The following is an 18,438-nucleotide window of genomic DNA, read 5'->3' as shown; positions in this document are numbered from 1 at the left end:
TAGTTAGTTCTATGTTAGTTTCATTTGTACTGAACATATATACTTGTTTATCTTTATATTCTCTAAATGATATAGCAACTACTCAGAAAGCACTTAGATTGAATTATGTCTATAAAAATATGAGGGTAATTGGAAGGATGCAGGAGAATGTACCCAGATTATATGTAAACACATCACCATTTCCTAGAAGGGCCGCCAACTCTTGCGCAGTTTGGTATACACTGTAGGTCTTGAAGACAATCATCTTTGAGTACCAGAATCAACTGTAGTTTAAGTAGTGCAAGTTGCCAGGCCATTGTCATTGTATTGACAATGATTCCACATAAGAAGTTATCTTTATTAGAACTATTCTTATTCTTACTCTTATTCTTAAGGTGCCGCATTATTAAGCTGTAGGCCTGTCTCAAACTCCACATGGCCACCATCACAGTAAGTAAGAACCTTATTCCATCTTTGGTTTCATTATCATCTTATCTTTTAAACACAGGGTTGCCTGTAGCTCAGGCCAGCCTTGAGTTTGCTATATAATTGAATATGGACATGACAATCCTCTTGCCTCTACCTCCCAAATGCAGGGATTGCACCACACCATATTCTTCAACTTCTCTTAAGGAAGAAAACCTACTTCTGCCTATGTGTGGAGAACGGGCATATGAATGAGAAAATAGGTGCAAGTGGCTGGATAATTAAAAGGCTATTCGTGTCCTGATTTGAAGCCACGTGGCTTTTTGCCATCCCAAGGATTATAAACTCTGAAATGATTCCTTGTGACTAAGGAGGCCCTACTGAATGCCTGAGCAGCTCATGGCCTCCACTAACCTTCTTCTGAGGATTTAGTAGTAGAGACAGTCTCGGCGACGGGGATGGGGGCCGGGGGTTCAGGTGGCTTCTTAATGAACCGGCTGAGGTACTTCAAACGGGCTTGAGAAGCCTAGAAGACAGATGTCAGCTCCGTGAACACTTCGAAAAGCAGCAAGTGGTGCAGGCCAAAGCAAAGTCATGGTACTCAAAGGAAGAGAGACATATGCGTTCCAAAACATAAAATGAAAGAAGAAAATACAAATAAGGTAGTTTAGACCAGGCCAGCTCTTCATTAACTGAAGTTCTAAGGCCTCCAGCCAGCGATTCTCAACTTGTGGATCTCCACCTCTTTGGCAACCCTCTACAAAAATATTTATATCACGATTCATTAAAGTAGGAAATTATGTTATTAAGTAGCAATGAAAGTAATATGTTGGTGGTCACCACAGCATAAGGAACTATATTAAAGGGCAGTAGCATCAGGAAAAACATTGAGAGCCTGTCCTATTAAGAGCAAGGAGAAACAGGTATTTAGATTCCACAAGGGGGCAGCATATACTTTTCATTCTAAAGCTCTAGCAGGAACGCATACATTAAATGTTGCATGCTCTCCTACTTGAGGTTTTTCAGGATACATATGAACCCAGCCCTCATAGCTATGTGTAAAGGGGGGTTTGATGGTCACAGTTTAGTCTTATGTCATGTCACAATTCAACTAGCCAGTATCTAATATTAAATTCCAAGTCCCACACCCAAAGGAACCCCACTGTGGTTTTACCCACGGAACTCATGCCTCCGACTACATCCAACAATGAAGAGAGAAAGAAAGAGCAGCCTTTCAGGCAGGTGACCTTGATAGCCCTTCCTGGCTCAGTTGTCTCCCAAGCTTGCTTCATGGCTCGGATTTCATCTGCTCGGTCTGTGTCTTTTTTCACATCAACATAGTCTGACTCACTGTGTTCAGAGACCAGCCTCAAAATCCAGTAGGGTTTGTTTGGATCTTCTTGCTGAGAGTGAGCAGTGGGAATTGGCTAGGAAAGAAAAAGGTTAAAAATATGAATGTTTTTCTCTCCTAGGAAGGTTCTAGGATTCCCTGCTAAACAGGGATCCCACAGTGAGACACTTACCATAGAGAAATCATACCATGATTGCTAAGACTGGGGTAAGAATGTTCCTTATACACTTTTTACAGCCGCAAAAGCATATGAATCGAATAACATAAAAGAATATCGGGGTGGTGAACAAACAACTTATAGCACGTTCCCATGTTGGGTGCTGAGCTTGACTACAAGTAAACATCTGTTGTACCCTACCATGTGAAGAGTCCTGCAGGCCCGGGTGTAAGAGAAGCTGAACACACATTAATTCCACTTGTATGAGGCATCTGTACGAATTCTGTGAAAGTAGTGTGATAGGTTCTTACCTGGAGCTTTGGTTCAGGGACAGCAATGGGTTCATGGACATAATCTACAATCTTTCCCGGGAGCTGCACAGTGGCTGTGCTTGTTGGAAGTCAATGGCCTGTACAATTGTGTGTGGCACCTATGGAGCTGGAGATGTGGCTGAGCAGATAAAGTGTGCTTGCTTTGAAAATATAAAGGGTAGAGTTCAGAATGCAGGAAATCTGCCCATGTGGAACCCAGGTGCTCAGAAGGTAAAGATGGGATTCCCCCCAGAACAAGCTGGCTGGCTAGGCCGGCCACCACAATGAGTTAGGGATTCAGCTGAGGGGTCTTATGTCAGTGAATATACTGGAAAGTGATTGAGGAAGACTCCTAACATGAATACTTAGCCTCTACAGGCACATGCATACACATGTAACTATATACATGTACACAGACAGACACATATTCATGTATATCACATGAAAACAAGTATATATGCCCATCACTTTATGCAGTCTTGACTTAAAATTACACAAAATAAAGTCAAAATCTGGCTGATGGGTGTTGCAGTTTGTTTTTCTGTTGATGTGATAAATGCCATGACCAAAGCAATTTGGGGAGAAAAAGGGGTTATTTCAGCTTATGCTCTGGGGCCCATCACTGGGAGGAAGTCAGGTCAGAAGCTCAAGCATGAACTGAAGCAAACAGCGTGAAGGGTGGCTCCTTGCTGGTTAATTCACCAGCTTTTGTACACCTGGCTTTCTTATATAGCCCAGATTCACCTGCATAGGGATGGTGCTGCCTACAGTGGGCTGGGCCCTGCATCAATCATCAAAGATGATTTCTCAGACATGGCCACAAGCCAATCTGATGCAAGCATTTCTTCAATTGATTTCCCAAGTGATGCTAAGCTGTATCCGTTTTAAAACAGAAACTAGCCAGGGAAGTAAGGGGGCTCGCTGCCAAACCTGATGCTGTCAGTTCCATCCCCAGAGTATATATGGTAGAAGGAGAGAACTGCTTTCCACGGGTTGTCCTGTGGCCTGCAAATATACCTATGAGTATGTGTGCGCACATGCATGCAAACGTACACGCGCGCATGCACACACAAACACACACTGTTTAAAATATTTTACATAAAGTCTAAAATATACTTGTGGCCACTCATGATGTCTTCACAAAACTGAACAAGATAATTAATCATTTCTAGCTCTGAATGTAGTTGCTGCAGATTCACTCTGGATGTGAAGGGTACTTTAAGGTCTATAGAATCACTTCCAAGGATTGGAGACAGCAGAAATGGGATTTGACTTTTACATATGAGAGGTTCATACCTGGACAATCAGAGAAGGAGAGAGACCCTTGTTCTCCAAATAGTCATTTTGCCAATCTCTCTCTCAAGTTTCCATTTAATATGCTGGGATGTATGTTTTTCTGTTGATGTAATGAACACTATGACCAAAAGCAACTTGGAAAAGAAAGGGTTTTCATGGCCAACTAGCTTTGAATCTGGAGGTTCCAGAAGTGCGAACTTCCAAGACCCTACCAGGCAAGTTAATTGTTAAAAGTGGTATGGTGCAGAGGACATCACAGCAGCTCAAGACTATGCCCATCTGAAATGATGTTATCAGAGAAGAGGAGACAGTTGTAGCCACTGCATAAAGGTTTCACTTAAAATTTAGTTTCATTAATGTATCAGAGAAGAGGAGACAGTTGTAGCCACTGCATAAAGGTTTCACTTAAAATTTGGTTTCATTGTTACCCAGAAGACCTTGCTCCCTAAGTGATGCTCTTTGTATTTTAATGAGAACCACATGTCAGAAATAAGAATTCTTTTCTTTCTTACTTCTGAAGACTGGAGTGTTAGCATTTCTCTTTAAATGGCTCTGAAAGTGCTTTTCCAGTATTGAGTTTTGATTGACAGAGAGAGAACTATCAAGGTGCTAAGGGATGAATCTGTGGATACAGTCAAACTTGTTTACTTCATGATGCTCCCAAGGGCATGATGCAGCTAAAACGTAGGACTTTTAAACGCAAGTGGACATGAGTTCTCACTCCTGGAGTCTGGGACAGTGAATCCTCATTTTCTTCCATAGCTGACTTCCCCTTACCGTCCATTTTACAAGTGCCACCAGCACCTCTTAAGGAGGAAGTCATGCCTGCACCCACCTGAGGTTCAGAGCGAGGAGCCTGCTTTTCCTTGGCTAACTTTTCCCTCTCTGCAGCCTTCTCTTTGCCTTTCCTTGACATTTTGGAAGTGCTGACAGATTTCTGCCCTTCGCTGACAGCATGGAAATCTTGACTTCCTGTGGTAACTTGTTCTTCATGTTTCTCTATATGAGCTAAAGAGACATGAAAGTGAAAACAAATGAGACGTGACGTGACGACAAGACCATTTCCTGTAGGGACATGACAAGCGCTCTGGGAAAATGCTTCTTCATCCAAAGAAGTTAAATTATTTTCCTTGTAAACAAAAGTTTCATAAGAACTGGTCAAAATTCTAATAAAATTCAGATATAGTTCATATATCATAAACTCAATATTGGTGTATATTGGCGGAGTCCCACTCTGGATGAGGGTTGGATCCTGAAGAAGTGTAAATGTAAGAGCAGCAAGGGAAGAAAGAATCAGATGCAGAACACCACTCAATTTATTTTGACGAGAGCTGGGACACAGAGGAAGCCTTAGTGGCTTTACCTGCTTTGGCAACTTGTGTCTCTCAGAAGCTTTATTTATACACAAAATCATTTCCTTAAAGATCTTTATCAACTTTACTCATTGGTTATACAACTTGAAATCTTTTTTTTTTTTTTTGTTACATAAGTATATAGGAACAAGGGGAACAAAGTGAGCAAACAGCAAATTTCCTGAGGACTAAATCTTAACTTTAGGATAAAATCAATTTTCTTTTAACTCAAAATTTTCTTCCTTATGATTGGTATCGTAAAGCCTTGGGGTTACAAAAGATGCTAAACAAAGTGACTCTACTTAATTTTGTTTTAAGTTGGGATATAGTTAATAGCTCAAGATAACAACTGAGATGTAATATGAATAAATTAATAAAATATATTTTTAAAATATAGATCAAAGATCAATCCCTCCATCTGATACCCTAACCTTGTCTTCCTGAACCTTAGTAGATCTTTTATTTTTTTTAATATTTAAAATAAAACTATCATTTAAAAATATTGTGTAGTCTTTTTACTTAGAGGTGGCTTGTCCTTTTGTCTTTCCATAACATCAGAAAAGTCCTGGCCTGTCAAGTTTATCTAGAAGGGCAGTCAGTTCTCTGAGGCAACATGCCTGTCTCTGTGACTTTGTCTTGAATTCCTGTATCAATACAATTTTTATCTTTACTGTAGTTTTGCAAAGAATAGAAAACTATTAGAACTTTAGGACTGTTTCCAATACTTTCCTTTAACCTCATCATGTACTTTTACTTTAATACAATTTCTATTTTTATTATAATCCTGTAAAGAAACATTACAATTTTAAAACAGTTTTCTTTTGCTTTTAAGCAGGCACCAAGGACTGTTGATAATAGCATGATCAAAATCTCTTTCTTTCTAAACTAGTTCCTAGTTTCCGAAGCTGAGCATACAGACCTAGTGATTTTAATTATAGTTTGTCAGATTTCAAAGTTTCCCTAAATTTTTCTTCTTTATTAATTCTTTTTAAATCCTCTATATCATTTACCAAAATCATTTATTAATAATCTAACAATGAATCTGAATAAATTCTGTAAAAGACTCACTTTTCTACATAGTTGTATTTTCCCAAGGAATCACCAATAACTTTCTTGGTTTTTATTAGCATCAGCTTTTACTAATTTCCAATTGTAAACTTTGGAGAGAAGCCTCTAGCAGTGAGGAATTTCCATAGTAAAGGGTCAATCCAAGACACCCAGGCACTGGCATTTTGTCAAGCACGCCTTAAGGACACCTAGTTGTTGGGGCACTGGAATTTTGTCAGGCAGTGCCTCAGAATTCTTGGCCTCATCAGTGTATAGGGTAGTGGACTTTAGAGCATTAAGGTTATACACCCATCAGGTCATTAATCACCTTGCTTGCCTTCTGGGGGCCTTTTTCCTCATAACATAGCTACCGTGATTGTTGCCTGTGCTATGCAGTTCATTCCTCTGTGCTCTAACCTTTACTGTTTCCTTCCTTTTGATTTGGGATTAATTTTCTTTTCTTATTATTCTTTTTTTTTTTAGTTTGTTCTTTAAAAAGAACAAACGTGTGTGTGTGTGTGTGTGTGTGTGTGTGTGTGTGTGTGTATGTGTGTGTGTGTGTGTGTGTGTGGCATTTGTGCATATAGGTGGCCTCAGACATCAGATTTTCCGAAGCTGAAGTTACAGGCAGTTGTGAGCCACCATGTAGGTGCTGGGAACTGAACCTTTGTTCTCTACAAGGGCAGTAAGTGTTCTTTAGCCTCTGAGCCATCCCTCTCAACTCCATTTTTCAGGTCTTTTTTTTTTTTTATGTAGACAATTATGTTAAGACAGGTTTGCTTGTTCCACAGCTATGAAATCTCCCCATTCATTTCGTACTGGTTTCTAGTTTTCTTCCATTGTGATCAGAGAACATAGCTGCCTGATTTTGACCCCTGCCCGGTTGTTCAGGCTCATGTCACTGCTTTATCTGGCGTCATCCTGCAGATGCTCCAGAGGTCCTGGAGGTGCTTGGTGGAGAATTCTTTTCCTAGGGCGGATTGTTTGCCACGTTATTCAAGTGTTTTATAAGCTTATGAATTTTGCTTTTAAAGTGCAGTAACAGAAATTTCCAGCTTGCTGTAGAATTAGCCATTTCTTATTTTAATACGAGTTCTGCTTCATGCATTTTAAAGACTGTTGTTAGGTTCAGACGTTTATAATGGTTTTGCTTTATGGATATGTGGTCTCTTCAGCATTATAAAATAACTGAAATACCTGTTTTGGCCTTTAAAATCTATTATTGACAATTCCTGGTTTATCTGGGTTACTATTTGTAATGTGTGTTCCATCCCTTTGTCCTAAAACTTGTTATATCTTTGAAATTAAAGAATGTCCCTCTTATGAACATATACAGTTCAATGATGTTTTGTTATAAGGCACATTTAAATTACAAAACATAATTATCCAAAAGGGAGAATTTATAGCGGCCATTTTTATATTTATTTTACTACATATCTTTTTGTTCCTCTGATCTTCGGAGACTACCTTCTTTTCTTTCAAATCCATACTTACTTCTGCAGTTTCTTAATTCTCCCATGTTTTTGTTTGTTTTCTATACATATTCATGTTCTTAGTGGTGTCTCTGAGTAAGATTATAATAAAAACATTTATTTATAATAAGCATGAATTAGTACCCATTTAATCTCATTAATGTACAAGGCCTTTGCTCTTAGACATTTCTTTCCTTTTGATGCTGACAAAATGTAAATTTTGTCTGTCTTCATGCTGTGCCCTTTAAATCAATTGATTAATCCATAGGATGCAGTGATAACCAGGTTGCTTACTTTAGTGTGCAAGGCTTGCAGGAAGTGTGCATTATGTTGGCAGCATGTATCAAAATAAGCTGTGAGATGGAACCCAGTCTACTGACTCCAAAGTTGTGGTGACGCCAAAGTTGTGGAAGGTGTGACATCATGGGAACGGCTGCAATTAGAATGCCCTGGCGGCATCACCCTGCACATCCCTTGCAAGCAGAGCTCAGGGAGAATCAACCCCTGCTGCTGCCATGCGCTTAAGAAGCCTGACACCACGTACCCAGCACACAGTAGACGGACACTGTCAGTGGATGGTGAGGACACCATATAGATAGAAATGCAAGTTTGCTTTTAACAACTAAAAGTCAGTGATTTAATTTGTATCCTTGGAAACTGAAATCTGATTTGCATTTGAACAATCCTATAATTTCTAAATTTCTTTAGGGCAAATTATGTGTTTACCTAAGAGGTTCACTTCCTTGTAAGTGGAAACAAAACAATCTTATATAGTAACCATGTCTGTTTTGTAATATATCTTAAAATGTCTGTTATTATAAAATATTATATTCTAAACCATATCAATATAAAATGTATGTAATATTTTGTCCCAACAAAGACTTTTTTACTTGGATTCACAATGCTTCATTGTGTAGTTCTCTCCTAAAACAAATAATCCTAGCAAGCCTTTATCACCTAAGCCCCTAAACCAAGAGTATCTGATAGATAAGAATTATGTGTTTTACTAGATAAATCAGAACCTCAAAGGCCTTGATTACTAACATAAAGAGGTGGCATATTGGCAGACTCAGTTTAGAAAGACAGCATCACAATGCTGAAGGCTGAACTGTAGGTACTGAAACAAACAAAAGGTGGCGCTGTTGTCTCACATTGCAGGAAGTCACAGTTCCTATAAATAATAGCAGAAATACAGATCTGTGTCTGTATATCAGACCTGGGGATTCTTTTGGTTTTGTTTTTATTTCTAAGGTATAAGGATGTAAAGTTCTGAAAAACATCAAATCATATATTTCTCAAAGAAATTAAATTGTTTAAATTAATGAAAAATATTTTATGACTTCAGGATGAATATGAAAATTTAAATGCACAGTAACAAAATAACATGACCTATTTCTTCTTGATAAAAATATTTATATTTCAAAATTAAGCTAAATATTGATAATTAAAACATCAAGAACTAAAGTTTTCCAAACACTCAATATCCTTCAAATTAAAAAAGAAAACTAGAAAATATGTAAGCTTTGAGCTGTAAATAGAACTGAAACACTATAGTTGATGTATTGATATGTTTTAATTTAATTGAACTGGTCACCAAAAAATCCACACTTCAGAGTCCTCGAGAAAGGCTCAGTGGGTGAATGGGGAATGTTGCCAAACCTGGTTATGTGAGTTTGATCTCAGGGACCCACAATAATGCAAGAGGAAATCAACTCACACAGGTTGCCCTCTGATTTCCATACTCAAAAGCTGAAGTAAGTGTGTGCATGTATGCGGGCACACACATACACACACACAAACACACACACATGCACACACACATGCACACACACTAAACAAAATGTAATTATAAGACCATTTTTAAACGCAATTAGTAACAACCCTTACTCTGAACTCAAAAGCTATTTGATTGTCAAAAAGATTTCTCAACAACTCCTCTCAAATAGAAAATCTCCCCAGATTGTTTTAAATGTAATAACTTCTTAGTTTCTTTGCTTACTACTTTTCATCAACAAATATTCTATTCAATGCATGGCATGGTTTAATTTCAGCAGGTGCTTATCCAACATGAAACTGACAAATGTGGTATCACAAAACAATACATGTTAAGAGTCTTGCAGGCCTATATTGTAGTTGAAATATAGAATAACACTGGTACCATGTTTGAATGCTACAAGGAGCTGAGAACTCCTACAGGCCGCCTGTGTCTTTGTGAGAATCTTTCAGGACCAGAGCTCTCCTGCCCTTACATGTGACAGAAGTCAGCAGCTTAGCTATTGTGATGCATTTCCCCATCTCAGTGTGACTTTCCTCTTGTAGACTTAACTCAAGTTGGTTTTTGTTTAGTTTGGTTTAGTTTAGTTCAGTTTTGTTTGAGACAGGGTTTCTCTGTGTAGCCTTGACTACCCTGGACTCGCTTTGTAGACTAGGCTGGCCTCGAACTCACAGCGATCCACCTGCCTCTGCCTCTGGAGTGCTGGCATTAAAGGTGTGCACCACCACGCCTGGCTCTTAACTTGAGTTGTTATCTTCACATTTTACACACTGTTTAAATTGACTTTAATTCTAAACTGTGTGATGTTGCTTTGCCCTGGATAGCTTACCATGTGTGCACTCCCATGTGATGTTAATCAGGTTGTTCCCCTCCCTCCTCTCCCCCTCCACCCCTCCACTCCCTCTCTCCCTCCTTCTCTTCCCCTCCTTCCCTCCCTCTTCCTCTCCCTCCCTCCATCATCTCCCCCACTTCTTCTTTCTACCTCTCCCTCCCTCCTCCCCACCCTTAGTTTGAACCAAGAGCCTTGCCCATGCCTGGCTGGTTTACTTCACTGACTTATGTCTCCAGCCCTGATGGGCTCTTCTTGTGAGCAGGTCTTGAGTAACGTGTCCTCTGTTACGTGCTATATATTTGGAATTGATTTGAGCAATAGTAGCATGACTATCTTGGTTGTGTCAAGATCGATCTAACAAATGATTATAATTAGCATAGGCATCTCAAGGACTAGACCATCCAGGCAAACAAGAAGGCTTAGATTTTATTCTTTTCTCTACTATAGTTCTAATCTTCCAGGAATATAATTTAACATTTATCAGCACTATGAATTGTCCCTGAGGAACAGGAAAGAAAAAAGAAAGCTAGCTTTGCTGAACACAGAAGCACTGACAATATTGTACTGTTTTTCTATTATTTCTATTTATGTATGTAATTATGTTTTATTTGCACATGAATCTTTAGCATAACCTTTAAAATTTTTTGATGATTCCTTTTTATTTTTTATGTGCATTGGTGTTTTCCTTGAATGTATTTCTGTGTGAGGGTGTCGGGTCATGTTAGTGTTAGGAATTGAACCACAGTCCTCTTGAAGGTAGACAGTGATTTTAACCTCTGAGCTATCTCTCTAGCCCTAGCATAACATATTTTTGAGACAGGGATTCACTATGTAACCCTGGATCAATGTAGTTATGAATACCATACTGCCCTTGAACTCAGAGAGATCCACCTGCCTCTGCCTCCTGAGTCCTGTGATAAAATAAGTGTACCTTCAGAGTCTCTCTTCATCTTATTCTTTCCTGACAATTATGGATAATAGAGTTGTATAATCATAAAAGTCATGTGTTTATTTCTTGAAAGGTTTACAAGTATAACTGCTGCATAAGTTTTGCTACTTAGACAAAATGTGTTTAGGCTCGGCCTCCATGATGAAATACTTTTATTTTTCATAAATTACGTAGTAAAAATATTGAAACATAATTAATACGACAGAAAATATGAAACTATAGATTATAGAGTATGACCAATGTACTATTCAGTACTTAAAATATAAATGGTATAAGTAACGTTTAAGGTATGGATCCAGAGAGATGACTCAGTGTTAAGAACACTGCTGCTGTTGCAAAGGACCAGGGTTCTGCCCCTAACACCCACATGGAGACTCACAATCATCTGGAACTCCTGTTGCCAGAGATCCAATGCCCTCTTTAGACCTCCACAAGCACAAGGCATGCACATGCATACATACATGCAGGCAAAACACTTACACACATGAAATTTTAAAAGTATTGTAAAAGTATTCAGGTCAGCATACCTTTGATATCAAGCTTCTCTAGGTCTTTCAGCATTTGAACAAATGTCAGTTGAGTTTCATTGAGTGGCCAGCTGTTGAATAACACCAAGCACTGTATGATGTACCTGTAACACTGAGAGCGGAAAAGGCAGGGAGGCAAGACAGCCGAGAGAGTCAGCGTGTGCGTGCACAAAGTTACTAGGTCAAGCTTATAATGGATAACTTTATGAAACATAAAAATCATGGGTTAATTAAACGAAATTTTTTTTTTTTTTTTTTTTTTTTTTTAGAAACAAGCTGTGGAGGTTTGAGTAAGAACACCCACCCCACCCCACCCTACCCCCCACGCCATAAGCTACTAGGTTTGAATGCTTCCTCTCAAGTTGGTAGAACTGTTTTGGGAACAATAAGGAGGTGTGACTTATTGGAGGAGGTGTGTCCTGGAGGGTGGGCTTTATATCAGGCCCAGTCTCTCTGCCTCCAACTTGCAGATAAGATGTTAGCTTCTACCTCTTACTCCAGCCTCCTGCCTGCCTGCTGCCACACCTCGCACCATAGGCTGCCCTAGTTAAATCCTCTCTTTCATAAGTAGTCTTGATCGTGTCCTGTCTCACACAGCAGTAGAACAGTAGCTAAGACACCCCGGGTCTCACAGTTAAAGCGCATTTAACATTCTCCATCCCAGTCACTGCCTCCGTCATCTACATATTCTGATTTTTACCACTGCAATGGACATAAAGTAAAAATCGCATTTCTGTTTCATATTCTTATATTTCTATAGAACCCAAGTATCTTTTCAAAGTGATTGGCACTTAGGGCTTTCTTTTCTTTATACTTAAATTAGGAAATTGGTCTTCTGCATCATCTTTTATTACCTTTGTGGCTTGATATTCCCACTTAAATCTACAGTGTAGCTGGAATCCACCTTTATATACAGTATTAGCTGTGATGAAGGACAGGAAGGTTCCCTCACCTCTGATAGACAGATTACCTTTTCTCCCTTGAATGATAGTTTCACCCCTTCCCGTCCCCCCAAAAAATCAGTGTTTCTCTTTGTTCTGACTTGTTTTATGTTAACTCAATATAGTCTGGAGTCATTTGGGAGAGGGGAGCCTCAGTTAAGATGCAGGCCTTAAGCCTCATCACCCCTTGATCTTTAGTTGCCTTATTGCTCTAGCTAGAACTTCATGTGCCATATTGAACAGCTCTGGAGAGAGTGGGCAGTCTTGTCTTGTCCTTGGAACTGCTTTAAGTGTCTCTCCATTTAATTTGATGTTGGCTCTCAGCTTGCTGCATATTACCTTCATTGGGTTTAGGTATGTGTCTTGTGTCCCTGATCTCTCCAAGACTTTTAACATGAATGGGTGTTAGATTTTGTCAAAGGCTTTTTTCGGAGTCTAATGAGATGATCATGTGGGTTTTTTTTTTCTTTTAGCTTATGTGGTAGATTACATTGGTGGATTTTCATATACTGAACCATCCCTGAATCCCTAGGGTGAAGCCTACTTGATTATGGTGGATTATTTTTTTTATGTGTTCTTAGATTTGGTTTGTGAGCATTTTATTGAGTATTTTGCATCAATGTTCACATAGGAAATTGGTCTGAAATTCTCTTTCTTGGTTGAATCTTTGTAGTGTTTAGGTATCAGAATGACTATGGCCTCACAGAATGAGTTTGGCAATATTCTTTTGTTTTTATTTTGTGGAATAGTTTGAGTAGTATTGGTATTAGCTCTTTTTAAAAAAATTCTGTGCTAGAACTTTCTGGTCTAGGGCTTTTTTGGTTGGAATGATTTTAATAAGTGCTTCTATTTCCTTAGGGGGAATAGGTCTATTTAACTTGTTTACCTGATCTTGATCTAACTTTGGTAAGTGGTTATCTATCAGGAAAGTTGTCTATTTCCTTTAGAATTTCCAATTTTGTGGAGCACAAGTTTTTAAAATAAGACCTAATGATTCTTTGGATTTCCACTGTGTCTGTTGCTGTGTCCCTCTTTTCATTTATGAATTTGTTAATTTGGATACTGTCTCTCTATATTTTATTTAGTTTGGCTAAGAGTTTGTCCATTTTGTTCATTTTCTCAAAGAACCAGCTCTTGGTTTTGTTGATTCGTTGTCTTGTTCTCTTTGTTTATAAGTTATTGATTTCAGCTTGAGTCTTAATATTTCCTTCTGTCTACTCTTCTTAGGTATGTCTGTTTCTTTTTGTTCTAGAGCTTTCAGGTGTGCTTTTAAATGCTATTATGAGGTCCCTCCAATTTCCTTATGAAGGCACTTAGTGCTATGAACTTTCCTCTTAATACTGCTTTCATTGTATATCATATGTTTGGATATGCTGTGTCTTCATTTTCATTGAATTTTAGCAAGTCTCATTTATTTATTATTTATTCCCTGACCCAGTGGTCACTGAATAGAGGGTTGTTCAGTTTCTATGAGTTTGTAGGCTTTCTGTTATTTCTGTTGTTTAAGTCCAGCTTTAATTCATAGTGTTCTGATAGAATACAAGGTATTATTTCAATTTTTTTGTATCTGTTGAGGCTTGCTTTGTGAACTACTATATTGTAAAATTTGGAGAAGGTTTTAAGAGGTTCTGAGAAAAAGGTATATTCTTTTGTGTTATAGTACAACGTTCTGTAGGTAACTGTTAGGTCCATTTGATTCATAACATTGGTTAGCTTCATTATTTCTTTGTTTAGGTTCTGTCTCAATAACCTGTTAAAGTATCCCATTATTCATATCTAGGGTTTGATATATGATTTAAGCATCAGTAATGTTTCTTTTATGAATATGGGTGCCCTTTTATTTAGAGCATAGATGTTCAGAATTGAGATGTCATTTTGGTGAATCTTTTTCTTTGATGAGTATGATGTGTCCTTCCCCCATCTCTTCTGATTAATTTTGGTTGAAAGTCTCTAATGATTTCTAAGTAGTATGACCAAAAGCATCATCACAAAAAAGCCCCAGTCCCTATGTACATTCTGCGATAAATCTTCACTTGTTTTTACATTTATGTGTTCCCTCTGTGTGCATGCACACATGTGAACATTTGTATACAGGTGCACTTGGAGGCCACAGTCAATTTCAGGTTTCTTCCTTGGTCACTCTCTATCTTAGTTTTTTGAGACAGAGTCTCCGACTGAATCTAGAACTTTCCATTTTTCCTAAGCTAACTAGCCAGTGAGACCTGCTTGTCTCAGCCTTCCAGGCTGGAGTTACTTATGTATATTTTACCCACTGAGCCACCTTCCTAGCCTCAATCAATTCTCCTTTCTCCCTCTCTCTTTCCTTCTCCCTCCCTCTCCCTCTCTTTCTCTCTGTTAATGTACCTGCTGTCCTGTGCTAAAATTTTCCTCGATAGTGGGTACACTCATAACTTCGTCTTCCAGCAGAGGCATACCAATATCTACCAACACACTTCCGGGTCTTCCCTTAAAGGATTTCTGACTTGTCTGGCCAGGTTTTCTTTTGGGTATCACTTCTGGCTCTTTCTTAGGTGAAGTATGAGATAAGAGAATTTGCTTGCTAGCTAAAAAGGAGAAACAGTATGTTAGTATATTTGATAGTCATTGGTATTACTGATGTAATAGGATATATATATATATATATATATATATATATATATATAGAGAGAGAGAGAGAGAGAGAGAGAGAGAGAGAGAGAGAGTCTATGCTAATAGCATATAGTATACTTTAAAGGATATGCTTATTTTAAGAAGATAAACTTTAAAAAACCCATTAGAGTCTTTGAAGTTTTCTAGTCTTAGAGAAGGTTATTGAGAAAGTTTATGTGGAGCTGGAGAGATGATTCATCAGTAAAGAGCACATGCTGCTCCTGAAGAGGACTTTGGTTTAGTTCCCAGCATCCTCATGGTACCTTAAAGCTACCCGTGGCCCCAGTTCCCAGAGACCCAACTCCTCCTTCTGACCTCTGTGGGAGCAACCATGCATACGGTGCCCATTCATACATGTAGGTGAACACTCATATACATACAGATAAATAAAAAAACAAAAGCAGGCTCATGTTTAAGAAATACATATTCTCAAAGTACAATCTTGAAAGGAGAGTCCTAAGCAATCTATTGGTTTTGGATCCTACTTAGACACATAATTACAATAGCATCCCTGGGGTCAAACTCAGTGTTTGTCAAGTGGCAACTCGTGATTTCTATTTTAAACATTTCAAATGTCACAGTGCTACAAGGCTCTGTTTATGAATGCGGTTGACACCCCAGACAGGTACTTACACTGGGAGCTCAGTGCTTTTTCACTTCCAAGGAAGTAGAAGGCAGGAATGATGGCTTGCCCTTTGCCCATGGTGCTCACCATGGTCTCCTCGCTCTCCAGCACTTGCAGCTTGACGAAGGCATCAGATTTGGATGTGCGGACTTGTATTGTAAGACACTGTGCCCCTGTCACTTTAATGGAGTACCTATTGTGAGAAAGGCTCAGCTTTATGAGAAAGAACACTGATCTGTCCCCTAAGTCGGTAAGAGAAATTGTGTGATTTTCTCATTCCCTCCCCTGAAAGTAAAACAGCTTTGTAAGGCCATGGAAATGCTAAAATGTTAGTTACTGCAGACCTTGACAAAGGAAGCCAATATCACACAGTTGAGAAAAACAGTAGCATGTGTTTCTGGCATTAGAAAATTCCAAGTAGGAACTGCATCTTTTCGTTAAGTATGATGAGAAGCCACTTATACCTAAAAGCCACCATCCTTGACAGTTACATGACCATCACTGCCTGTATTTTTTAATTAAAAATTGTATTCTAGTGTGTGTGTGTTTGTGTGTGTGTGTGTGTGTGTGAGAGAGAGAGAGAGAGAGAGAGAGAGGGGGGGGGGGAGAGAGAGAGAGAGAAAGAGAGTGAAAGAAAGGGATGACGGGAAAGGGGAGGGGGAGGGAGAGGGGTGAGAGAATGAAATTGGGAGAGGCCTACATGCAAGCACACATGCACATGTGATATAGAGAGGGAGAGGGGTGAGAGATTGAGATTGAAAAAGGACATTCATGCAAGCACACATGGGTGGTTCTCTTTTCACCTTCCCATGAATTCTTGGGATAGAGCTTAGATTGTCATGCTTGAGTATTTCATGGCAAGCACTTGACCCTCTGAGCTATCTTTCTGGTTCTTATATTTTTATTTTTGCTGTTGTTTTCTATCTCCAGTAATTCTTCACAAACGTCCAGGCCTTGATATAGACTTTCAGTTACTTTAAGCAAATGTAAATACAAGAGGCAAATCCCAAAGCTATCGCTTTGCTCTCCACAGTGCCCTGACTACCCTTCCACAGGGCACTCCCCTTTTTCTTTTCTCATCAATTGCCTCCCACTCACTTGCTCAGCACTAACCAGAGTCTTGATTTGCACTGGCAGAATTCCAAGCAGTGTGCAGCTCCCAGATGCAGGGAAACTTCTGCTCTTATCTTCTGATGTCTTGGGAGAGTCCAGCAGGGTTGGAGGGACCTGTGGTGTCTTCTCTCTAGACACCTGTCCCCTCTGAGTAGAACAACTTCATACTGTCCCTTCCCTTTGAGTCTGCTTTCTCAGGCCCTCTGTCACTGATATCCCACACATGTCAAAGAAGCAGTGCTCTGTTCTCATTCATAGATTGAAATCAACATTCATTCTACAGTTTTCTGGGTTCTCCAGGAGATTAAATGTTATCAAGGTTCCTAAATGGAAGCCCCAAGCTCAGCTCTCTCTCAAAGAGTCACGTGGTTGTTAGTGATATTTACAATTGAGAACTGTCTTCCTACTGACTACCTTACGGATTATCTTCTGCCCTGTGTCCTTGCCTGAAGTAAATGACATCACTCAGACATTTCCCAAGGCAAATACAATCAGCCAAGTCTTTTAATTTTACCTCAACTTTGTAAAATATTTTTTCTCTAGATCCATGTACCTCTTTATGGTTGGTTGAATTGTTATCTCTTCTTTGTATAAAAGCCATGTTGGCAACCTCACAAGGTCATCTCATGTGAAAATATTTTTTCATAGGAAAAGTTAAAGGATGTGGCCAAATCAATATGGCTGATGATCTTAGAAAGGTGGGATTTAGAAACAATTACATGATTCAACACCATATAACGAGGAAAATAGAAATTTGAAAGATGGATCCACACAGTGAAGAATGTGAGTAGACAAAGAACACGGAGAAGAAGTTAAGAAACAAATTCTTCCCAGAATGCCTTGGAGATAACCACCCTGGTGACAACTTGACTTCAGAGTGTGGAAGGAGACATTTTTGCCATTCAGCCACTCAGTATTGTGTCAAGTCCTTAACATGGCAGCTGTGGCAGAGCAATGAGCTGAAGTGTTTGCTGTTGCCAGGGTTACCACTTGAACTATCTTAGAGCTGTCTGTCTGTCCCTCTACCCTCTACATCCCTTTTCACTCAAGTCAACATCTGGAAGCCATCTGAGTGATACATTAATATTCTACAAGTTGAATATAGGAATTATAAGAAAAATCAGGCAAAGTATATTATTTAGCAAATTATATCAGAAAGACTTAAGTTTTTTCTTCTGAAAACCAATTCACCCTGGTGTGGCACTTTTAAAGCACATGATCTCTTCAATATAATAAAGCCCTAGAAAGTAATAGGGCATTTTTTAAACTAGGTACCATAGACCATGTCTTTAACAATAAGAAGCAGCCTTTAACCAAGTAAATGGCTCTGTATTTACATGAGTGAGTATGGGCAGTAATAAAATAGCTAAAAACATCATAATGCTATTAATAAATGATAATTACATAGTACTTAATGTCAGAACTGCTCTCGTTGTTACAATCTTAAACATGGTAAACTATGACCAGAGAGAAATGACGTAAGAAGCAACAGCAAAGTGAAGGCTGTTTGTTTATAGATTATGAATGGCATTCATATGGTTAATGCATTCCTAAATTCAGGCAGAAGAACGTTTTCTATTAAAAAGAGAGGAAATTTAATGTAGGCCAATTATGCATTAGGCACTATGCTAATTCCT

At 38.8% G+C, this 18,438-nt stretch overlaps 1 protein-coding gene and 1 long non-coding RNA gene across 9 annotated transcripts in view; one reads left to right on the top strand and one right to left on the bottom strand.

The window, feature by feature from the left end:
• Positions 1 to 18,438, bottom strand: part of ADGB (androglobin) — a 118,340-nt gene that overhangs the window by 11,432 nt on the left and 88,470 nt on the right. For all 8 annotated transcript variants that reach the window (XM_084777483.1, XM_084777489.1, XM_084777484.1 and 5 more), the window contains 6 exons: positions 15,697 to 15,881; positions 14,779 to 14,978; positions 11,474 to 11,585; positions 4,356 to 4,528; positions 1,653 to 1,832; positions 820 to 931 (listed from right to left, as the gene is read on the bottom strand). In XM_084777483.1, coding sequence (XP_084633609.1) covers positions 820 to 931; positions 1,653 to 1,832; positions 4,356 to 4,528; positions 11,474 to 11,585; positions 14,779 to 14,978; positions 15,697 to 15,881 — 962 coding nt within the window. The remainder of the gene's footprint in view (positions 1 to 819; positions 932 to 1,652; positions 1,833 to 4,355; positions 4,529 to 11,473; positions 11,586 to 14,778; positions 14,979 to 15,696; positions 15,882 to 18,438) is intronic.
• Positions 1 to 18,438, top strand: part of LOC311595125 — a 350,591-nt gene that overhangs the window by 319,514 nt on the left and 12,639 nt on the right. The window lies entirely within an intron of this gene.

The sequence above is a fragment of the Acomys minous genome, assembly GCF_964271855.1.
Source record: "Acomys minous genome assembly, chromosome: 3".
Taxonomy (NCBI): Eukaryota; Metazoa; Chordata; class Mammalia; order Rodentia; family Muridae; genus Acomys; species Acomys minous.
This window is presented reverse-complemented; position numbering and strand designations above follow the sequence as displayed.